This window comes from Globicephala melas, chromosome 5, assembly GCF_963455315.2.
Source record: "Globicephala melas chromosome 5, mGloMel1.2, whole genome shotgun sequence".
NCBI lineage: Eukaryota > Metazoa > Chordata > Mammalia > Artiodactyla > Delphinidae > Globicephala > Globicephala melas.
Window position 1 is genome coordinate 63,996,752 of NC_083318.1, and position 17,444 is coordinate 64,014,195.

Here is a 17,444-nt window from a genome sequence, read left to right on the forward strand (position 1 = left end):
AAAAATTTCCATTTCATATAACTATGTGTAGTGGTTTAAAAAGTTTTTAAAATTTTCTTTTCTTTTCAATGCTAGTTTAGCATTTCACCTAATTTTAAAACATCATAACCAAAGTTTTTCCTATTTCTGTAGCTTCTCTAAAAGGATGAGTTGATCAATAAAATTTTTTATTCTGATAGCTTTGTTTTTTAAACACAACTGTAAAAAATGCTTTTTGGGGTATGATTTATCTTAAACTGTACACATTAAAAATGCACAATTTGATAAATGCACAGATACCTCCATGAAGCTATCACAAATCAAGATAGCGAACATAACCAACATAGACAAAAGTTTCCTAGTGAGTGTCCCTTTGTAATTGCTCCTTCCCACCCTTCCTGCTCCCCCATTCCCCAGCAACCACTGATCTGCTGTCACTATAGATTAGTTTGCATTTTCTGGAATTTAATATAAATGACAATTCTGATAGCATTTTAGATTAAGAACCATTTGTATTGTAATTTTTCTCTAGTAGATAAAATATACACATGTTTGTGATACTGGTTTAATTATATTGGTTTAGAACAGCCTTTCTCAATTCGCTTTAAACTGTAATGCACTGAAGTAGTATTTCTCAAAAATTAGTTTGCATCAGAATCACTTGGAGTATCTGTTAAGCCACCCCAGAGTTTCTGATTCAGTAGGTCTGGGACAGGGCTAAGAATTTTCATTTTGTAGAAGTTCCCAAGTGATGTTGCTGCTACCGGTTGAAGAAGGCGCATTCCTTAAGACATTTGTTGCTGATAATAAATTAAGTTTTTTCCTAAGCATCCAGGATGGTACTATTTATATACTATCCTTGGGGAAATTGAGAAAATACTTAGTAATCTTCTCTGTTCTGTGGTTAAAATGAGGAATCCAGTTCAAAAAGACTGGTTTAGAATTATCTAATTTGTGTGGTGAAAATGGGCATGTTCTTTAGTAATCTTCAACATTTAGCAGAAGCAAGAAGAACTACAATTCTGCAGCCTGTGGAAGGAAAACCACATTCACAAAAAGATACACAAAATGAAAAGGCAGAGGACTTTGTACCAGATGAAGGAACAAGATAAAACCCCAGAAAAACAACTAAATGAAGTGGAGATAGGCAATTCCAGAAAAAGAATTCAGAGTAATGAGAGTGAAGATGATCCAGGACCTCATAAAGAATGGAGGCAAAGATCGAGAAGATGCAAGAAATGTTTAACAAAGACCTAGAAGAATTAAAGAACAAACAAACAGAAATGAACAATACAGTAACTGAAATGAAAACTACATTAGAAAGAATCAATAGCAGGATAACAGGCAGAAGAACAGATAAGTGACCTGGAAGACAGAATAGTGGAATTCACTGCTGCGGAACAGAATAAAGAAAAAAGAATGGAAAGAAATGAAGACAGCCTACGAGACCTCTGGGGCAACGTTAAACACAACAGCATTCTCATCATACGGGTCCCAGAGGAGAAGAGAGAGAGAAAGGATCCGAGAAAGTTTTTGAAGAGATTACAGTCGAAAACTTCCCTAATATGGGAAAGGAAATAGCCACCCAATCCAGGAAACGCAGAGTCCCAGGCAGGATAAACCCAAGGAGAAACACACCAAGACACACAGTAATCAAATTGACAAAAATTAAAGGCAAAGAAAAATTATTAAAAGCAACAAGGGAAAAACGGCAAATAACATACAAGGGAACTCCCATAAGGTTAACAGCTGATTTCTCAGTAGAAACTCTACAAGCCAGAAGGGAGTGCCATGATATATTTAAAGTGATGAAAGGGAAGAATCTACAACCAAGGTTACTCTACCCAGCAAGGATCTCATTCATATTGGACAGAGAAATCAGAAGCTTTACAGACAAGCAAAAGCTAAGAGAATTCAACACCACTAAACCAGCTCTACAACAAATGCTAAAGGAACTTCTCTAAGTGGGAAATGCGAGTAGAAAAGGACCTACAAAAACAAACCCATGGGCTTCCCTGGTGGCGCGATGGTTGAGAGTCCGCCTGCCGATGCAGGAGACACGGGTTCGTGACCTGGTCCGGGAAGATCCCACATGCCGCGGAGCGGCTAGGCCCGTGAGCCATGGCCGCTAGGCCTGCGCACCCGGAGCCTGTGTTCCGCAACGGGAGAGGCCACAACAGTGAGAGGCCCACGTACTGCAAAGAAAAACAAAAAAAAAAACATAACAATCAACAAAATGGTAATAGGAACATACATATCGATAATTAGCTTAAACATGAATGGATTAAATACTCCAACCAAAAGACACAGGCTTGCTGAATGAATACAAAAACAAGACCCAAATATATGCTGTCTATAAGAGACCCACTTCAGACCTAAGGACACATACAGACTGAAAGTAAGGGAATGGAAAAAGATATTCCATGCAAATGGAAATCAAAAGAAAGCTGGAGTAGCAATACTCATATCAGGTAAAATAGACTTTAAAGTAAAGAATGTTACAAGAGACATGGAAGGGCACTACATAATGATCACGGGATCAATCCAAGAAGAATATTTAACAATTGTAAACATATATGCACCCAAAATAGGAGCACTTCAGTACATAAGGCAACTGCTAACAGCTATAAGAGAGGAAATCAACGGTAGCGCAGTAATAGTGGGGGAATTTAACACCTTACTTTCACCAATGAGAAATCATCGAAACAGAAAATTAATAAGGAAACACAATAGAAGCAGATAGATTTAATTGATATTTATATCAGTTAAATGACACAATAGACCAGATAGATTTAATTGATATTTATAGGACATTCCATCCAAAAGCAGCTGACTGTACTTTCTTCTCAAGTGCACACGGAACATTCTCCGGGATAGATCACATCTTGAGTCACAAATCAAGCCTCAGTAAATTTAGAAAATTGAAATCATATCAAGCATCTTTTCTGACGACAATGCTATGAGATTAGAAATCATTTATAGGGGAAAAAAGTGTAAAAAACACAAACACATGGAGGCTAAACAATATGTTACTAAATAACCAAGAGATCAGTGAAGACATCAAAGAGGAAATCAGAAAATACCTGGAGACAAATTACAACGAAAACACAACGATACAAAACCTATGGGATGCAGCAAAAGCAGTTCTAAGAGGGAAGTTTATAGCAGTACAAGCCTACCTCAAGAGACAAGAAAAATCTCAAACAATCTAACCTTACATCTAAAGGAACTAGAGAAAGAAGAACAAACAAAACCCAAAGTTAGCAGAAGGAAAGAAATCGTAAAGATCAGAGCAGAAATTAATGATATAGGACAAAGAAAACATTATCAAAGATCAATATAACTAAAAGCTGTTTCTTTGAGAAGATAAAATTGCTGAACCTTTAGCCAGACTCATCAAGAAAAAGAGGGAGAGGACTCAAATCAATAAAATTAGAAATGAAAAAGGAGAAGTTACAACAGACACAGCAGAAATACAAAGCATCCTAAGAGACTACTACAAGCAACTCTATGCCAATAAAATGGACAACCTGGAAGAAATGGACAAATTCTTAGAAAGGTATCATCTTCCAGGACTGAACCAGGAAGAAATAGAAAATATGAACAGACCAATCACAAGTAATGAAATTGTGATTAAAAATCTTCCAAGAGGGCTTCCCTAGTGGAGCAGTGGTTGGGAGTCCACCTGCCAATTCTGGGGACACGGGTTCGTGCCCCGGTCTGGGAAGATCCCACATGCTGTGGAGTCGCTGGGCCTGTGAGCCATGGCCGCTGAGCCTGCGCGTCTGGAGCCTGTGCTCGGCAATGGGAGAGGCCACAGCAGTGAGAGGTCCGCGTACTGCAAAAAAAAAAAAAAAAAAAATCTTCCAACAAAAGTCCATGACCCGATGGCTTCACAGGTGAATTCTATCAAACATTTAGAGCAGAGCCAACACCCATCCTTCTCAAACTCTTCCAAAACATTGCAGAGGAAGGAACACACCCAAACTCATTTCTATGAGGCCACCATCACCCTGATACCAAAACCAGACAAAGATACTACAAAAAAAGAAAATTACAGATCAATATCACTGATGAACATAGATGCAAAAATCCTCAACAAAATACTAGCAAACAGAATCCAACAACACATTAAAAGGATCATACACCATGATGAAGTGGGGTTTATTGCAGGGATGCAAGGATTCTTCAATATACGCAAATCAATCAGTGTGATACACCATATTAACAAATTGAAGAATAAAAACCATATGATCATCTTAAAAAATAATCTTCAACTTTTAAAATAGTTCACTACTATGCTATTTCACTATTGTATTCAGAAATATTTGTATATTAAGTGGTCAAGTAATTTTTTAACAGAAATGCTAAGAGTCCTTTTTGGTTAGGTAGATACCATTTTCTAGATAAATATTTGCTTTATAAACACATTTAGAGGCATGAATATTATGTATATGAAGCAAAAAAATTTTCCCTTTTCAGAATGTTATAGAATGATTTTTTAATTTTCTTTCATTTTTTATTGAAGTATAGGTGCTGTACAATATTATATAAGTTACAGGTGTACAATTTTATGTTAATTACAGGTATACAGTATTATAAGTTACAGGTGTACAATATAGTGATACACAATTTTTAAAGGTTATATTCCATTTATACTTATAAAATAATATATATTTATTATTATTATAAAGTATTGGCTGTATTCCCCATGTTGTACAGTATATCCTTGTAGCTTATTTTATAGTTGATAATTTGTACCTCTTACAGCCCATCCCTATATTGCCTCTCCCTCCTTCTTTCTCCCCACTGCTCACCACTAGTTTGTTGTCTTTGTCTGTGAGTCTGCTTCTTTTTTGTTGTATTCTCTAGTTTTATTTTTTAGATTTCATGTTTAAGTGCTATCATACATAGTATTTGTCTTTCTTTATCTGACATATCACTTAGCATAATGCCCTCCAAGTAATTTTATGCTTTCTTGAAAATAAAGGATATTTGCTTGATAGTATCTTGTTTTTAGAATTGCACAGAAAGGAAGTTTCACATGTTACTTTATCACTTTATTTTAAGTTTGTGTCTATAGAAATGGATAGAAAGTAAGTCAGTAGCTAAAGCTGACCAGAAGGATATGTCAACAACACGGGCAATACGAAAAAAACTAAGCCAATTAAGGGCAATTTGAGGTGTCTTAAGAAATAGGATGACTCATTTGTTGTAAAAAAAAAAGGGTAGGCAGATATATAATTATAAATTTCTAAGACTTAATTATATGATTAAGATAAAAATCTAGATTATTTTTAGCTTCAGTAGTTTCCATGTTTTATTCAGAAAACCTCTATTTTGGTTTGTTCTTAACTGGGATATCTTCCTATTTTGAATTTCAGGGCAGCAGCAATGACTCTCCGCACGGTATTATTGTCATTGCAAGCACTACTGGCAGCTGCAGAACCAGATGATCCACAAGATGCAGTAGTAGCAAATCAGGTAAGGTAGCTGCTTTTGAACGACTTTCTTGTACTTACCTATGAGTGTTTACTTTAGTGGTTTGCAGTGGTTAGAACAGAAGCATACGTCTATTGAAAGTAAATTTGGAAATGGTTTCCTTTCTTGCTGTGAGATTATTGTATCAGATGTAATAGTGAAAACCTAATTTTGTGATTTTTTTTAACACAGTAGTTTGTTTATATGGTAGATGCTTTTTTCCTAACATATTATGAAGTTTTCAAAAACACAATGTTGAAAGAATTACACAGTGAATACCCACATATCTACCTACCATCTTGATTCTATGGATTAACATTTTACTTCATGTGCTTTATCATGTGTGTATCCATTTGTCTGTCTCTTAATTCAGTGATGATCCTTCCCTCATGATAGTGTTAATCAGCTCCAACTGTGGCACTGAGTAGTTGCATGGTGAAGGTTATCAAAAACCTTGTAATTGCCAAATGGAATAAATATTTTTCAGTTGTGATCTTTGATTTCCAAGGCAGAGGTTAGCAAATTACTGCCAGACTGACTGTTTATGTAAATAATGTTTTATTGGAACATAGCCACCCTCATTTTTTTACAGCTACAAGTGGCAGAATTGAATAATTATGACAGAGACAGTATTGTCTGAAAGCCTGAATAATTATTTTCTGGTCCTTTAAGAAAGTTTGCCAACCCACACTCTAAACCAGTGGTTCCCAACCATTTTGGAACCAGGGACTGGTTTCGTTGAAGACAATTTTTCTTCGGACCGGTGGTGGGGGGTGGGGTGGAGATGGTTCAGGCGGTGATGCGAGCGATGGGGAGCGGCAGGTGCAGCTTTGCTCGCTCGCTGCTCACCTCCTGCTGTGTGGACCGGTTCCTAACAGGCCGAGGATCGGTACTGGTCCGCAGCCTGGGGGTTGGGGACCCCTGCTCTAAACCAGTAGGATTTATTGAGCCTTGTGTGTTTTTTTTTTTTTTTTTTTTTGCGGTATGCGGGCCTCTCACTGTTGTGGCCTCTCCCGTTGCGGAGCACAGGCTCCGGTCGCGCAGGCTCAGCAGCCATGGCTCACAGGCCCAGCCACTCCGTGGCATGTGGGATCTTCCCGGACCAGGGCACGAACCCATGTGCCCTGCATCGGCAGGCAGACTCTCAACCACTGCGCCACCAGGGAAGCCCTGTTATTTTTGTTTTTTAACCCAGAAATTTTTTTTTTCTTGACTTCTGAGATACTATTCTCTTTTCCCATCTTCGTAGTTGTGGTTGTTCCCTCCTACTTTCTACAGTTGTTTCTCTTCTTTCTCCACTCTGCCGCCCTGCGTTTTTGTACCCAACCTGGGATTGAATCCGTGCCCCCTGCAGTGGAAGTGTGGAGTCCTAATTACTGGACCACCAAGGAATTACCTCTCCTCCCTTTTAAATATACTTTCTCAGTTCTTACACTGTTTCTTTCACTTTCCATTTTATACGCTCACTTGGACGATCATATCCATGCTGATATTACCACCTGTATGTTGATAACGATATTCAGGCTTGACCTCTGTCCTGAGCCCAAGAGCCTGTTTGGAAGTGGAGAGCTCTATATGAATATTCCATGGGTACCTTAGTACAGCATTCCCAAAACTGAATGCAGAATCTTAAACCTGTGAACCTGTTCATCGTTCTGTAATATAATCAGCTTATTTATATATCCCAGTCACAGGCTTGGAGTACTTCTCTATGTCTCCTTCTCTCTCGTATCCCAGTATCTCTCTGTCGTAATACTTCTCTGATTGACTTAATTCACATGTTTAAAATTTTCTCATTTTACTGCTCTGATGGAGCTCCCTACCTCAGCCTCTTCTTCCCCTCATATTCTGCACTGATAGCAGTTAGCTTTATAAAGTGTAAATCTTATTTCACTTTACTGTTAAAAACCTATTAGTAGCTTTACTATCACCTACTTGATAAGTCCAAATTGTTTAGTTTGAAGAGTTCCTCCATGATTTGAACTGTCTGTAAACCCAGTTTCATCTCCTAAATTCTTACTGTTCTTCAAACTCACGCTGTTCAAGATGGTATCATTCCTACATGTCATTTCACCCAGTCTGCCATTTTCCCTCTGCCTAAGAAAACATTTCCTCTTAGAAACTTCTTACTTTCCTTTGAAAAGTTCGTCACTCCTTATGTTGTATGTATCCTTGTTAATGTGTTCTACTATTATTTGCCTTAGAGTGCTTAGAATTATGGTTTAACGTGTTATATATGTGCTATTGGTTCATTTTCGATAGTCAGAAACATGGCTTGAGTTCCAGCTTTGATTTCCTGTTGAGTTCTGAGCCTCAAAGGTTGAGGTTGGACTCAGTTTTCTTCTAACTCTGTTCAGTAGTTTGACTTATTTCCTTTTAATAATGGTGGAAACTAGATTTATCATTTTAATGTATAGAAATATTTAATGTGTATAGAACATCTTAAGAAATATTAAAGTGAATTTAATATTTTAAATTTATACTTGGCTTTATTAATTAATGGTAGTCCCAGAATATTTGAGAATAAATTTACTTCTTTCCAATGCATATGGAAAATCTTACCTTTTGAAAAGTACTCTATGGTGAGTTCATAATCATCTCAAAACATGTGCTGTAAGTTAGGACTTTGCATATGGGGTTTTCTTAAATCCCTGTACACTAATACAGCTCTAGCAAAACAGCAAAGTCAAGTTGTATTCTAGCCTGAGCTATGATTGATACAGAAGTTGGTTACATTTATTAATGTCCACATAATTTTAGAAGCTAGTAATTCTGTTTATCTCTGTAATGTTTGCCACTGCACAGTGTTTAGAGACAACTCTAATAACTCCATTTAGTATTAGTTTTCTGCTACTTTGTTGAAATTGGGGATTAAAGTTGATAAACGTTACTTTTGTTTTTCTTTCCTCAGTGCAACTTGTGAATCACAGCTTCAGGTTAAACAGTCTTTTCTTGAGTGACATAGTGTGTTTGCAGTGGAAAGTGAATCGGTCACATTTTAAAAATTGAATCTACATTTATTTACATTTTACTTAGAAAAATCAGGTTTTTAGGCAATTAGGACATGAGTTAACTATATTGAATATTATAACTGCATTGTCATGCCAATCAATTTTTTTCCCCCATATAGTACAAACAAAATCCCGAAATGTTCAAACAGACAGCTCGACTTTGGGCACATGTGTATGCTGGAGCACCAGTTTCTAGTCCAGAATACACCAAAAAAATAGAAAACCTATGTGCTATGGGCTTTGATAGGGTAAGTACATAAAGGCATGTTGATTTTTACTTATTCATTAAATTATTGCTGCAAATCCTTGGCTGACAAAAGTGGCTCAAAAAAATACCCTAAATCTAATTTTGATAAGCAAACTTTGTTATTAAAACCAGTGATCTTTCTTTTTTTTTTGGCTGATTCCAGTCATTGGTTTTAGAAGCTTCTTTTTATGAAGTGCAAGGTAACTTAAAAATGAAAAAAACAAGATGTGGTTTCTTAATATAAAGACAGTGGGTGATGCAGTATTTTAAAAATATTTCCTTGAGATTTTATTTATTTATTTATTTTGTCCCCTTTTCTTTTCTACAGAATGCAGTAATAGTGGCCTTGTCTTCAAAATCTTGGGATGTAGAGACTGCAACAGAATTGCTTCTGAGTAACTGAGACATAGAGCTGCTGATATAGTCAAGCTTGCCCCTTCTTGAGGAGCATCAACATCTGTTATTTTTAGGATTCTGCATAGATTTCTTTTAAACTGGCATTCTTGCCTAATGATGTTATCTAGGCACCATTGGAGACTGAAAAAAATCTCTGCTCTGTAAATAAAGCTAATTAAACGTCTCTGTAAATTTAAAAAGGGGAAATACTTTAATTTTTTTCTTACTTAATAGTGTAAAAATTCTTTGAGCTAAGCTAAAACCATGGAAAAAACATGCTACTTTAGTGTTTAGCAGTGTACCAAGACTAGCAAGAGTTTGCTTCAGGATTTTGTTGAATAATTAAGATAATATTTTGAGTGTGTCAGGGCCATTCAAATCGTTGATGTTGCATCACAGCTACCTTAACTGTTTTTAACATGGATCCTCTGTGCCTGTGAATTTACTTGCATGCTTGTACTTGACTTCTTAGGATGGGTAGCTGAAAAGACCACCATTTTAAGCATTTGAGAATTCTTAAATATGAGATTATTCAGAATTGAAGATGGTGACCTATTCAGAGCCTTTTTGTCCTTGTCAGCAGACTGGGACACCATATCTGTTTTTCCCCTCTTACCACACACAGCTAATATTCTAATAGTAAATTTCTCTCTTTGGTGGGGAAATGTGCTGAGGGACAGTATCCCTTGCTCCATTTTTAGGTTGTCCATTTGGAATGTTTTGTCACAATTCTTCACTCTTAGAACTTTCATATATAAGTAATAATGTAAAAACGGAGCTGCCAGTTTCGTTTCTCTTGCAAAAACAGTAAAAACTTGATGTTGCAGTATTCCCAGATTTAATGAAAGAACCCAGCTTAATTTTTCAGTGAATTTAACATCTTTCTATTTTTAAACTGATGAAATTTTTCTTTGACAACTTGCAAGGGTGAAATCAACTGTTGGCAGTTTTTTAAGCCTAATTTTGGCTTTATAAGAGATTGCTTTATCAGATCCTTTAAAAGTCACTCTTGTGTGCATTTCCCCCAATTGACACATGAAAGCTGTGTTGGTGTTTTACTGTACATACTTCAGATGCACATAGGAATAGAAGTGTGTTATAAATCTAGCTTTCTTTATGATGTTTCTGATAATATGAGAATTGAAAACTTTACCTTCTCTTGTACATAGTCAGACTTTCTATACGTATTAAACTTACATTTCATTCTAAGTTCAAAAGTTTGAAAATTATTAGTTTTGCAAGCTCAAACACTAATGTGACCATTTTATGAAGGGTGAAATGGATTTGTGTAGGCTGTTCTATACGTAGAAACACAGTTACTATTACATATTCAGGACCAATGCAAAAATAACAAAAATGTAATGGAATCAGAGTGAATTAAAGTAAGGCTGTATACTGAAAGTCATATTATAAAAGGTTTGCTTTCTTCAAGTGTTACTTATCCTAAATTATAATGGTTAAGTGTTTGGAAAATAGTTTTGAACCATAAATTCAGCATAATTTCATTTGACTTCTCAATAATCTTAGAAGCAATAAAAGAACCATTATTAAATATATTGTAATGTTAAGATGTGGAGGTTCTTCCAACAACTTGTAAGGCTTTCCTAATCAATAGTAAACTCTTGTAGTTGATTTTATTGCATACTAAACACAAGTTGCTGTTTTTTTCCCCTATATGTTTGCTTAAGTATAAATTTCTTTATACAATCACCTCCTTTTGTTGTAGTTTAGTTACTTTCTAAAGATGCCAAAGGAAACAAGATTTTTCTTTATTTATTTTAAATAGCTGAAACCATGTACTTTTCTTTATATTTTTGAAGTAAGGTTGGAATTGTGTGAAAATGTGGACAGTTTTGTTCCATTGTTGGTTAGAATTAATTTTTATTTTTAGTGGCGGGTGGCTTGGTAATATTAGTAATATTTGGATTATTTTAAATATCAGACACCTCTACCCAGTTTACTATTTGCCTATTTTATCAGGGTATATTTAATTGTCCTGTGGTTTGACAAATGAGAGAGAAAGAACTGAGAATTTACTAAGGGTCAAGCATTATATACTTTGCTCTTGGAGGCAGCTATACCTTGCCTATGACTTTTATGCACATTAGCCCCTTAGGGTTTACTCATCTAACTACAGTTCAACATCCCCAATGCCCAGGAAATTGAAAAGTACAATATTTTGTATGAGAGGTTCTTCATAATGAATTTTTCATTTCTAAAATTTACCTCATTTACATTTAATGTGATAATCTCTTTCTTTTTCTGGTACACATTTCCTACTGTCGCCTTCTGTTGTTTTGTTTGTTTGTTTTTGTTTTTTTCCTATTTTTCTACAGGTAGATTTATTTCCCAAACATAGAAATAAAGGCAGTTGCTCTTTTCTGTGGTCTTATATATGTTTGGAAAAAGAACATTAAAAGTGCAGGTCTAGGGAAGAGGTACCCTGATGGAAATTATTTTTATAATTCTCAATCATTTGTGATTTGTCAGTTGTGAAGGCCTCAAAAATTGTGGTAAAAAATATAAATAGTTTTATCCCATTTAGGGCAGACAGATTTGCTACAAGTCACTGATACTCCTATAGGCTTATACTGTAATCAGGTCTGTTTCCTGAGTATGTGCCTGACCTTTAAAAGAACAAATAATTAGTTATGTAGTATTTCAGTACAGATGACTAAATGAATGAGTAGCAATTTGTGACCCAAATAAGTATACGGTAAGATATATAAATATTTGAGAAACTGGTACTAAATCAGATGCTCTGTGTTGGCTCCCCCAAATGTTTGGAATTGTGACTATGATTTACTTAAACACATAACACGTTCAAGTATATATGTGTGTGTGTTTGCATTCTGACCATTTTGCTTCTGAGGAGAGTTATCTATGGAATGAAATACATAATTTTTCTTTTTTTGGAAGTATTTCACGTTTGTGATTGCTGGTGGTGCTTAAAACTATGCAAAATAATTTTAAAGTATAGGGAAAAATTGGCAGATAAAGTGGATATTGCTTATTTATGCACTACAGAATGCAGCATATCGTATTACTGCTGCTTTGTAAGTTTATCAATGTGAAAAGCAGTTCTTGGCTCTAAGTGTATGCCTGATTTGAGCTTTTAAAACTCTACAATAGGGGTATAATAATGTTCCACGATCCTTGTTAGCACAGGAAACAAAAACTTTTTTTTTTTTTTTTTTTTTTTTTGGTGTTTTAAAGATGGATTTGGGCTTGGAAGAGTTGGAGCCAGGTATACTCTTGTACCTAGATGGAAACAATGTTTGGATAGGAAAAGGAAGCTGTTTACAGTTAACTTGATTTCATGGAGTTTTACAAAATGATGTTGTATTTAATCACTTTTTCTAGTTCAAGAAATTTCAATTCCAGAGTACAAACAATTGATTTTAAAAATTTGCATTTCCATTCTTTTAGTACCAGTTAAAAATAAATGCTTAACATCAGCTATTTGCCGTCACTTGGGGAATAAGGTAACTTGAAGTATTTACTGATAAATAGCCTTTCTTCAAGTGTGACTTTTCTGCCGTGTCTACATATTATGTTACATGTTCTGTTTGCACTGTTGCAATATGGATCAAAAATCTTGTGGCATAAGGGTAGGGGAATGTCAGTATCTCACTTGTCCCATTTGTTCTGTTACTGCTCTGTTGGACTGATCTACCCTCATAAACCTGTGATCATCACCTAAATGTAAGTTGTGAATGTGTCACCTTTTGCTTGGTTATTTCAACCAAGCATTGAATATATACATATATATGTATATATTCAATGCTGCTGTATATAATCAGGTGTGGCACAGTTTATCGTTTTGGTCCTAGGGGGTGAGTGGATTCATATCATTTGCACTGTGCTGTTAAATGATCCTTGTGTGCTTGCTGTTACCTACTTTTTACAGGCATCATAATAAAAGCTAGACTATTTCTTTGGGGGGAAAGAGACTTATTTAATGTAATTTAAAGACTTTTCCAATAGAAAATGAAATACTATTGAAAATAATATCTATTTTTTAGCTTTCAGCAATTGATGGTGCTTTGTTGTGGTGTCTGCTGGAAGTCTACTGCCATTATAGGGATTTTCATTAACTTCACTGAGAAAGAATCTTGCTTGTTAGCTTCTCTAGATCTCTATTCTAAACAATCTGTTAGTGATGGTAAATTCTATAGGAGGATCTATTCTGAGCCGTTAACTTCCTGTAAGGGGAAAATTGGGTGGGTTACCAGAAAGACTATTGAAGCAGGGTGGGCTGGGGGTGGAGGGTTGGGTATTTGTCTTGAGAATTAAAAACTACGAAACACTTTTGTACACAACTGATTTTTTAAAAAATAAACACATTTTTAAAGATGTTGAATTTTTTTTCCCCCTTACTGGGAATTCTTAAAAATAAATGCATGCATGTTTTCCCCTGAAAATGGTTTATATCTTCTTTCTAGGTGCTCATCAATAGACAGACAGTTAAGCCTCCACATTGCTTTAAACAAGAAAAACAACCAAGTAGATATTTCTACTAGGCACGTTTTACAGTAATGAGTATATGTTGATAAATGCAATAAACTATATTAGTGCTTTGAATTTTAAAATAGGTTGAAATTCTAATTAAAACTATTTGAAAATATAACACTATTTGGCTAGATTCTAATCCAAAATTTAGAGTAATCCAGAGGTAGTTGATACTGAAAGTAATATTTATTTTCATGTAAGCACACAAATCTTTCTGGAAAGGTTGCCTATACAGTGACAAGGACTCTGAATTGTTTCAGCAAGTTCTGGGTTATACTGGATAACTTCTGCCACTGTTGATACTGATAATTAGAAGAGGCTATGTTGGTTAGGGTTTGTATTATTTCATATGGCAAACTGATTGTTAACTTTGTGTCTCTAGGGTATTTACTACCAGCTTTCAGCAGGCTTATGAGTTACTATAGCTTGGAGATGGAATTGCTTCTCACTGGAATACCAGTATGAAGGGCTCTTTTCATGGAGCAAGCTATATCCTTACATATTAAAAATCAAGGATAACAAATGGAATTCGAGAGTCCTCATGCTAATCCTTAGCACAGGATGGTCAAATTCAAATGATAGTAAACACTTGGTATGTGTTTTGTTTCATTCATCAAAGAATTAACATGAATTCTCTAAAGTTTTTAGGAGTATTTCCTACAGTAATATACTATCTACTCAAGTATTCATATTGTAATGTTCATTTCCCCTCATGGAATTTCAGTAAAAGTATATTAAAGCACAACTTTATAAATCTACTTAATCTTTTATCATAAATTACTTTTTAATAGGATGTTGACCAAAGTCAAGAAGGGCAATCTGTTTTAAATGTTCAGTTTACGATACTTGATACTTGTAGAGCCTTTTTTCAAGATACACAGATAAAACAAGGCAAACACTATAAAACGGGGCAAAATTTCAGAAACTCAGAGTGTTTCATACTTAGTTAATATACCTAGTACTCTGTTTCTCCCTTACAGTGTAAAAGCTTAGCTACATGTACAGAATATACCTAATTTTTATTAAGAGCAACAAATAGTGACTTTCATCTCCTACACAGCTAACATTCAGCTCTCTAGTTACTGTATTCCTCAGCTCTTCATTTTTAGTATGTGAAAAATATATATTCCTTTGCTATATACATTCATTATTATTTGTATTATATTGATAGATGAATGTCCTCCTGTCCTAAGTAGTACTGAGGAACAGGATTAATGACGTTCCAGTGGTATCTCCTAACCATATTCATAGAATTACAGAATTTTAAGGAAAAGGAGACCTTCCAGTCTCCTTTTTTAAAATAGATCGATTAAAATAAGTTGGATACCTAGAGTCACAGGTTATTTGGGGGGGACAATCCCTTAATATTGTTATTTATATGTGCCTACTAAACCTGGTAGCTTTTTGAGACCTAAAATGCTATTCTTGTTTTCCTTAAAAATAGGAAATGTGGAGGGATCCTTTGCAAGCATGAAAAGGAAAACCAGGTGAGAGTGAGGTCTTCATTCCAAGGGAAGTATATCCAAACCACTCCTCATGGTATGAATTGAATAGAATGTTTTGATGAACTAAGTTCAACTGTAGGGTTTCATGACTTCTACTGAAGTTGCTTTACATGCACCAGGCACACTTTTTTTCTGATGTTTGGAAGAATAGAATAAATAGCATTGTTCTTGGTTTATGCAACCCATAGAAAAAGATCTTTTAGACTGCAAAATCTAATTGGCCCTAAATGTTGTATTCCATTACAGATACTTTAGTTCTTAATTGCATAATGTCATACTTCTGTGTATATGAGGAGAAGAGGTAGTTCATCTTTGGTTAGTTAAGATGTCATGACCTGGAGGTAAAACAAAGGCAAAATTTTAATAAGGAAACAAATTCAGGATAATAGTCTGCTGAGGTGATTATTAGCATGGTTGATTTTCTTCATTAAAAAAATTATTTTTCCAAATAATAAATGTGCATTCTTAAAATTTATTTATTTATTTTTGGTTGCATTGGGTCTTCTTTGCTGTGCACGGGCTTTCTTTAGTTGCGGCCAGCAGCGGTTGCTCTTTGTTGCAGTGCGTGGGCTTCTCATTGCGGTGGCTTCTCTTGTTGCGGAGCATGGGCTCTAGGCACGTGGGCTTCAGTAGTTGTGGTGCTCTGGCTCTAGAGCGCAGGCTCAGTAATTGTGGTACATGGGCTTAGTTGCCCCACGGCATGTGGGATCCTCCCTGACCAGGGCTCAAACCCGTGTCCCATGCTTTGGCAGGCGGTTTCTTAACCACTGTGCCACCAGGGAAGTCCCATAAACGTGTATTTTTAAAAATTAGTAGTGGTGAAGAGTCCACAGTGGAAAATGTGTGATCCTCTTCCTACCTCTACTACTAATCCATAGAGACAGTAGCTTCTGAATATCTCTGATTTTTGTTTTTGAGTTATCTCCAGGTCATTAAGCAATACGCTTATTCCTCTTTAAGTAACTCTAGGCTTTGTAACAGTAAGTTAATTACACTTCTCTTCCATCAGTTATACCTAGTATCTCTTCACTCCCTATTTTTATCCCTAACCTTTATCTTCACTTAGTAATGGAATTTAGGTTGAGGGAGGGCTGTTGCATACACAAAAGCATTGAGAAAGTAGTGTGACTTTGGCTGCAGTGCATGTACAGGTAAGGGGCATTTACTCACTGAAACAAATTCTGTTGGAACTGAGGTAGAGGTAAGATTCAAAAGTAAACTGGAAGAAGGAGACTGTGATACCTAGATTGGGGTAGTAATTAAAAGATGAAGAGAGAGGGAGAGATTATGATAGAAAGAAAGGCAAGATGTAGTAAAAGATCAAGGTTGTGAACCTTGATCACACCCTCCCTCCCTTGGAAGGGAGAGTAGGAGGGGAAAAGAGTGCCTGGGTGGGAAGACATGCATGTAGGGAGTGTAGTCAAAGACCTTGGCCCTAAATGGTAATCCTTTTAATTTGTTCAAGTTGCCAGTCCTACATTCTAGCCCCAACCCTTTCAACTCGATTCAGTAGATTGATAGTCTCTTCACTGGGCCTTTGAGTAAGCTGCTTCTCTTCTCAAGGATACCTCCTGATACTGTTTATTACTTGCTACAGGTCTTAGTTGTTTTTTTTTTTTTTTTTTGGCACTATCTAGCCATTCTTTCCTCCATATCTCTTTTCATTAAACTATTCATGCTTTTATTTCCTTTTCCTACTCCACTTCTTATCACATTTACAAAATGCTGCCTTCTGAATAGTCTGCATCTTTTCTTTGTTAACTCTCACAGTTTGGGCCTGGCCTTCTAAATTTGTTCTGAAAATCCTACAGCCCTTCCAAATTACAGATACAAAAAAATGAGGCCCTGACTTGCCCAGAGATAACAAGACATTGTCAGACTGAGAACTTGGGTTTTCTATCCACTATATCTCTTGCTTTACTTTTATTTTTAAAAGTTTTAGTGGTAAAGTGCTAATTTCAGGAACCTTAGACTCAAAAAACTTTTAACTCTACATCCTAGAGTTTACTTAAGTATTTTGGAGTATTCTCTCCTTGCTGTGCTGTTTTTACACAATTAATAGTATATAATTGTCAATATTTGACTTTTTAAAACTGATAATCACAGTTCTTTAAAAACTCTTGGGAATTCCCTGGCAGTCCAGTGGTTGGTTAGGACTCGGTGCTTTCACTGCTGGGGCCTGAGTTCAGTCCCTGGTCAGGGAACTAAGATCCTGCAAGCCACGCAGCGCAGCCAAAATTAAATAAACAAAGAAAAAATTAAAAATTCTTTACATGAATATTTTAAATAGTTATAAATAGGTCTTTGAGTAGG

General features: G+C 35.7%; 1 protein-coding gene across 1 annotated transcript in view; it reads left to right on the plus strand.

Moving 5' to 3' along the window:
• Positions 1–12,572, plus strand: part of UBE2K (ubiquitin conjugating enzyme E2 K) — an 80,742-nt gene extending 68,170 nt beyond the window's left edge. Inside the window, exons 5-7 of the mRNA XM_030881082.2 lie at positions 5,364–5,463; positions 8,591–8,719; positions 9,047–12,572. Coding sequence (XP_030736942.1) covers positions 5,364–5,463; positions 8,591–8,719; positions 9,047–9,121 — 304 coding nt within the window. The 3' untranslated portion in view covers positions 9,122–12,572. The remainder of the gene's footprint in view (positions 1–5,363; positions 5,464–8,590; positions 8,720–9,046) is intronic.
• Positions 12,573–17,444: the final 4,872 nt, after the last annotated feature.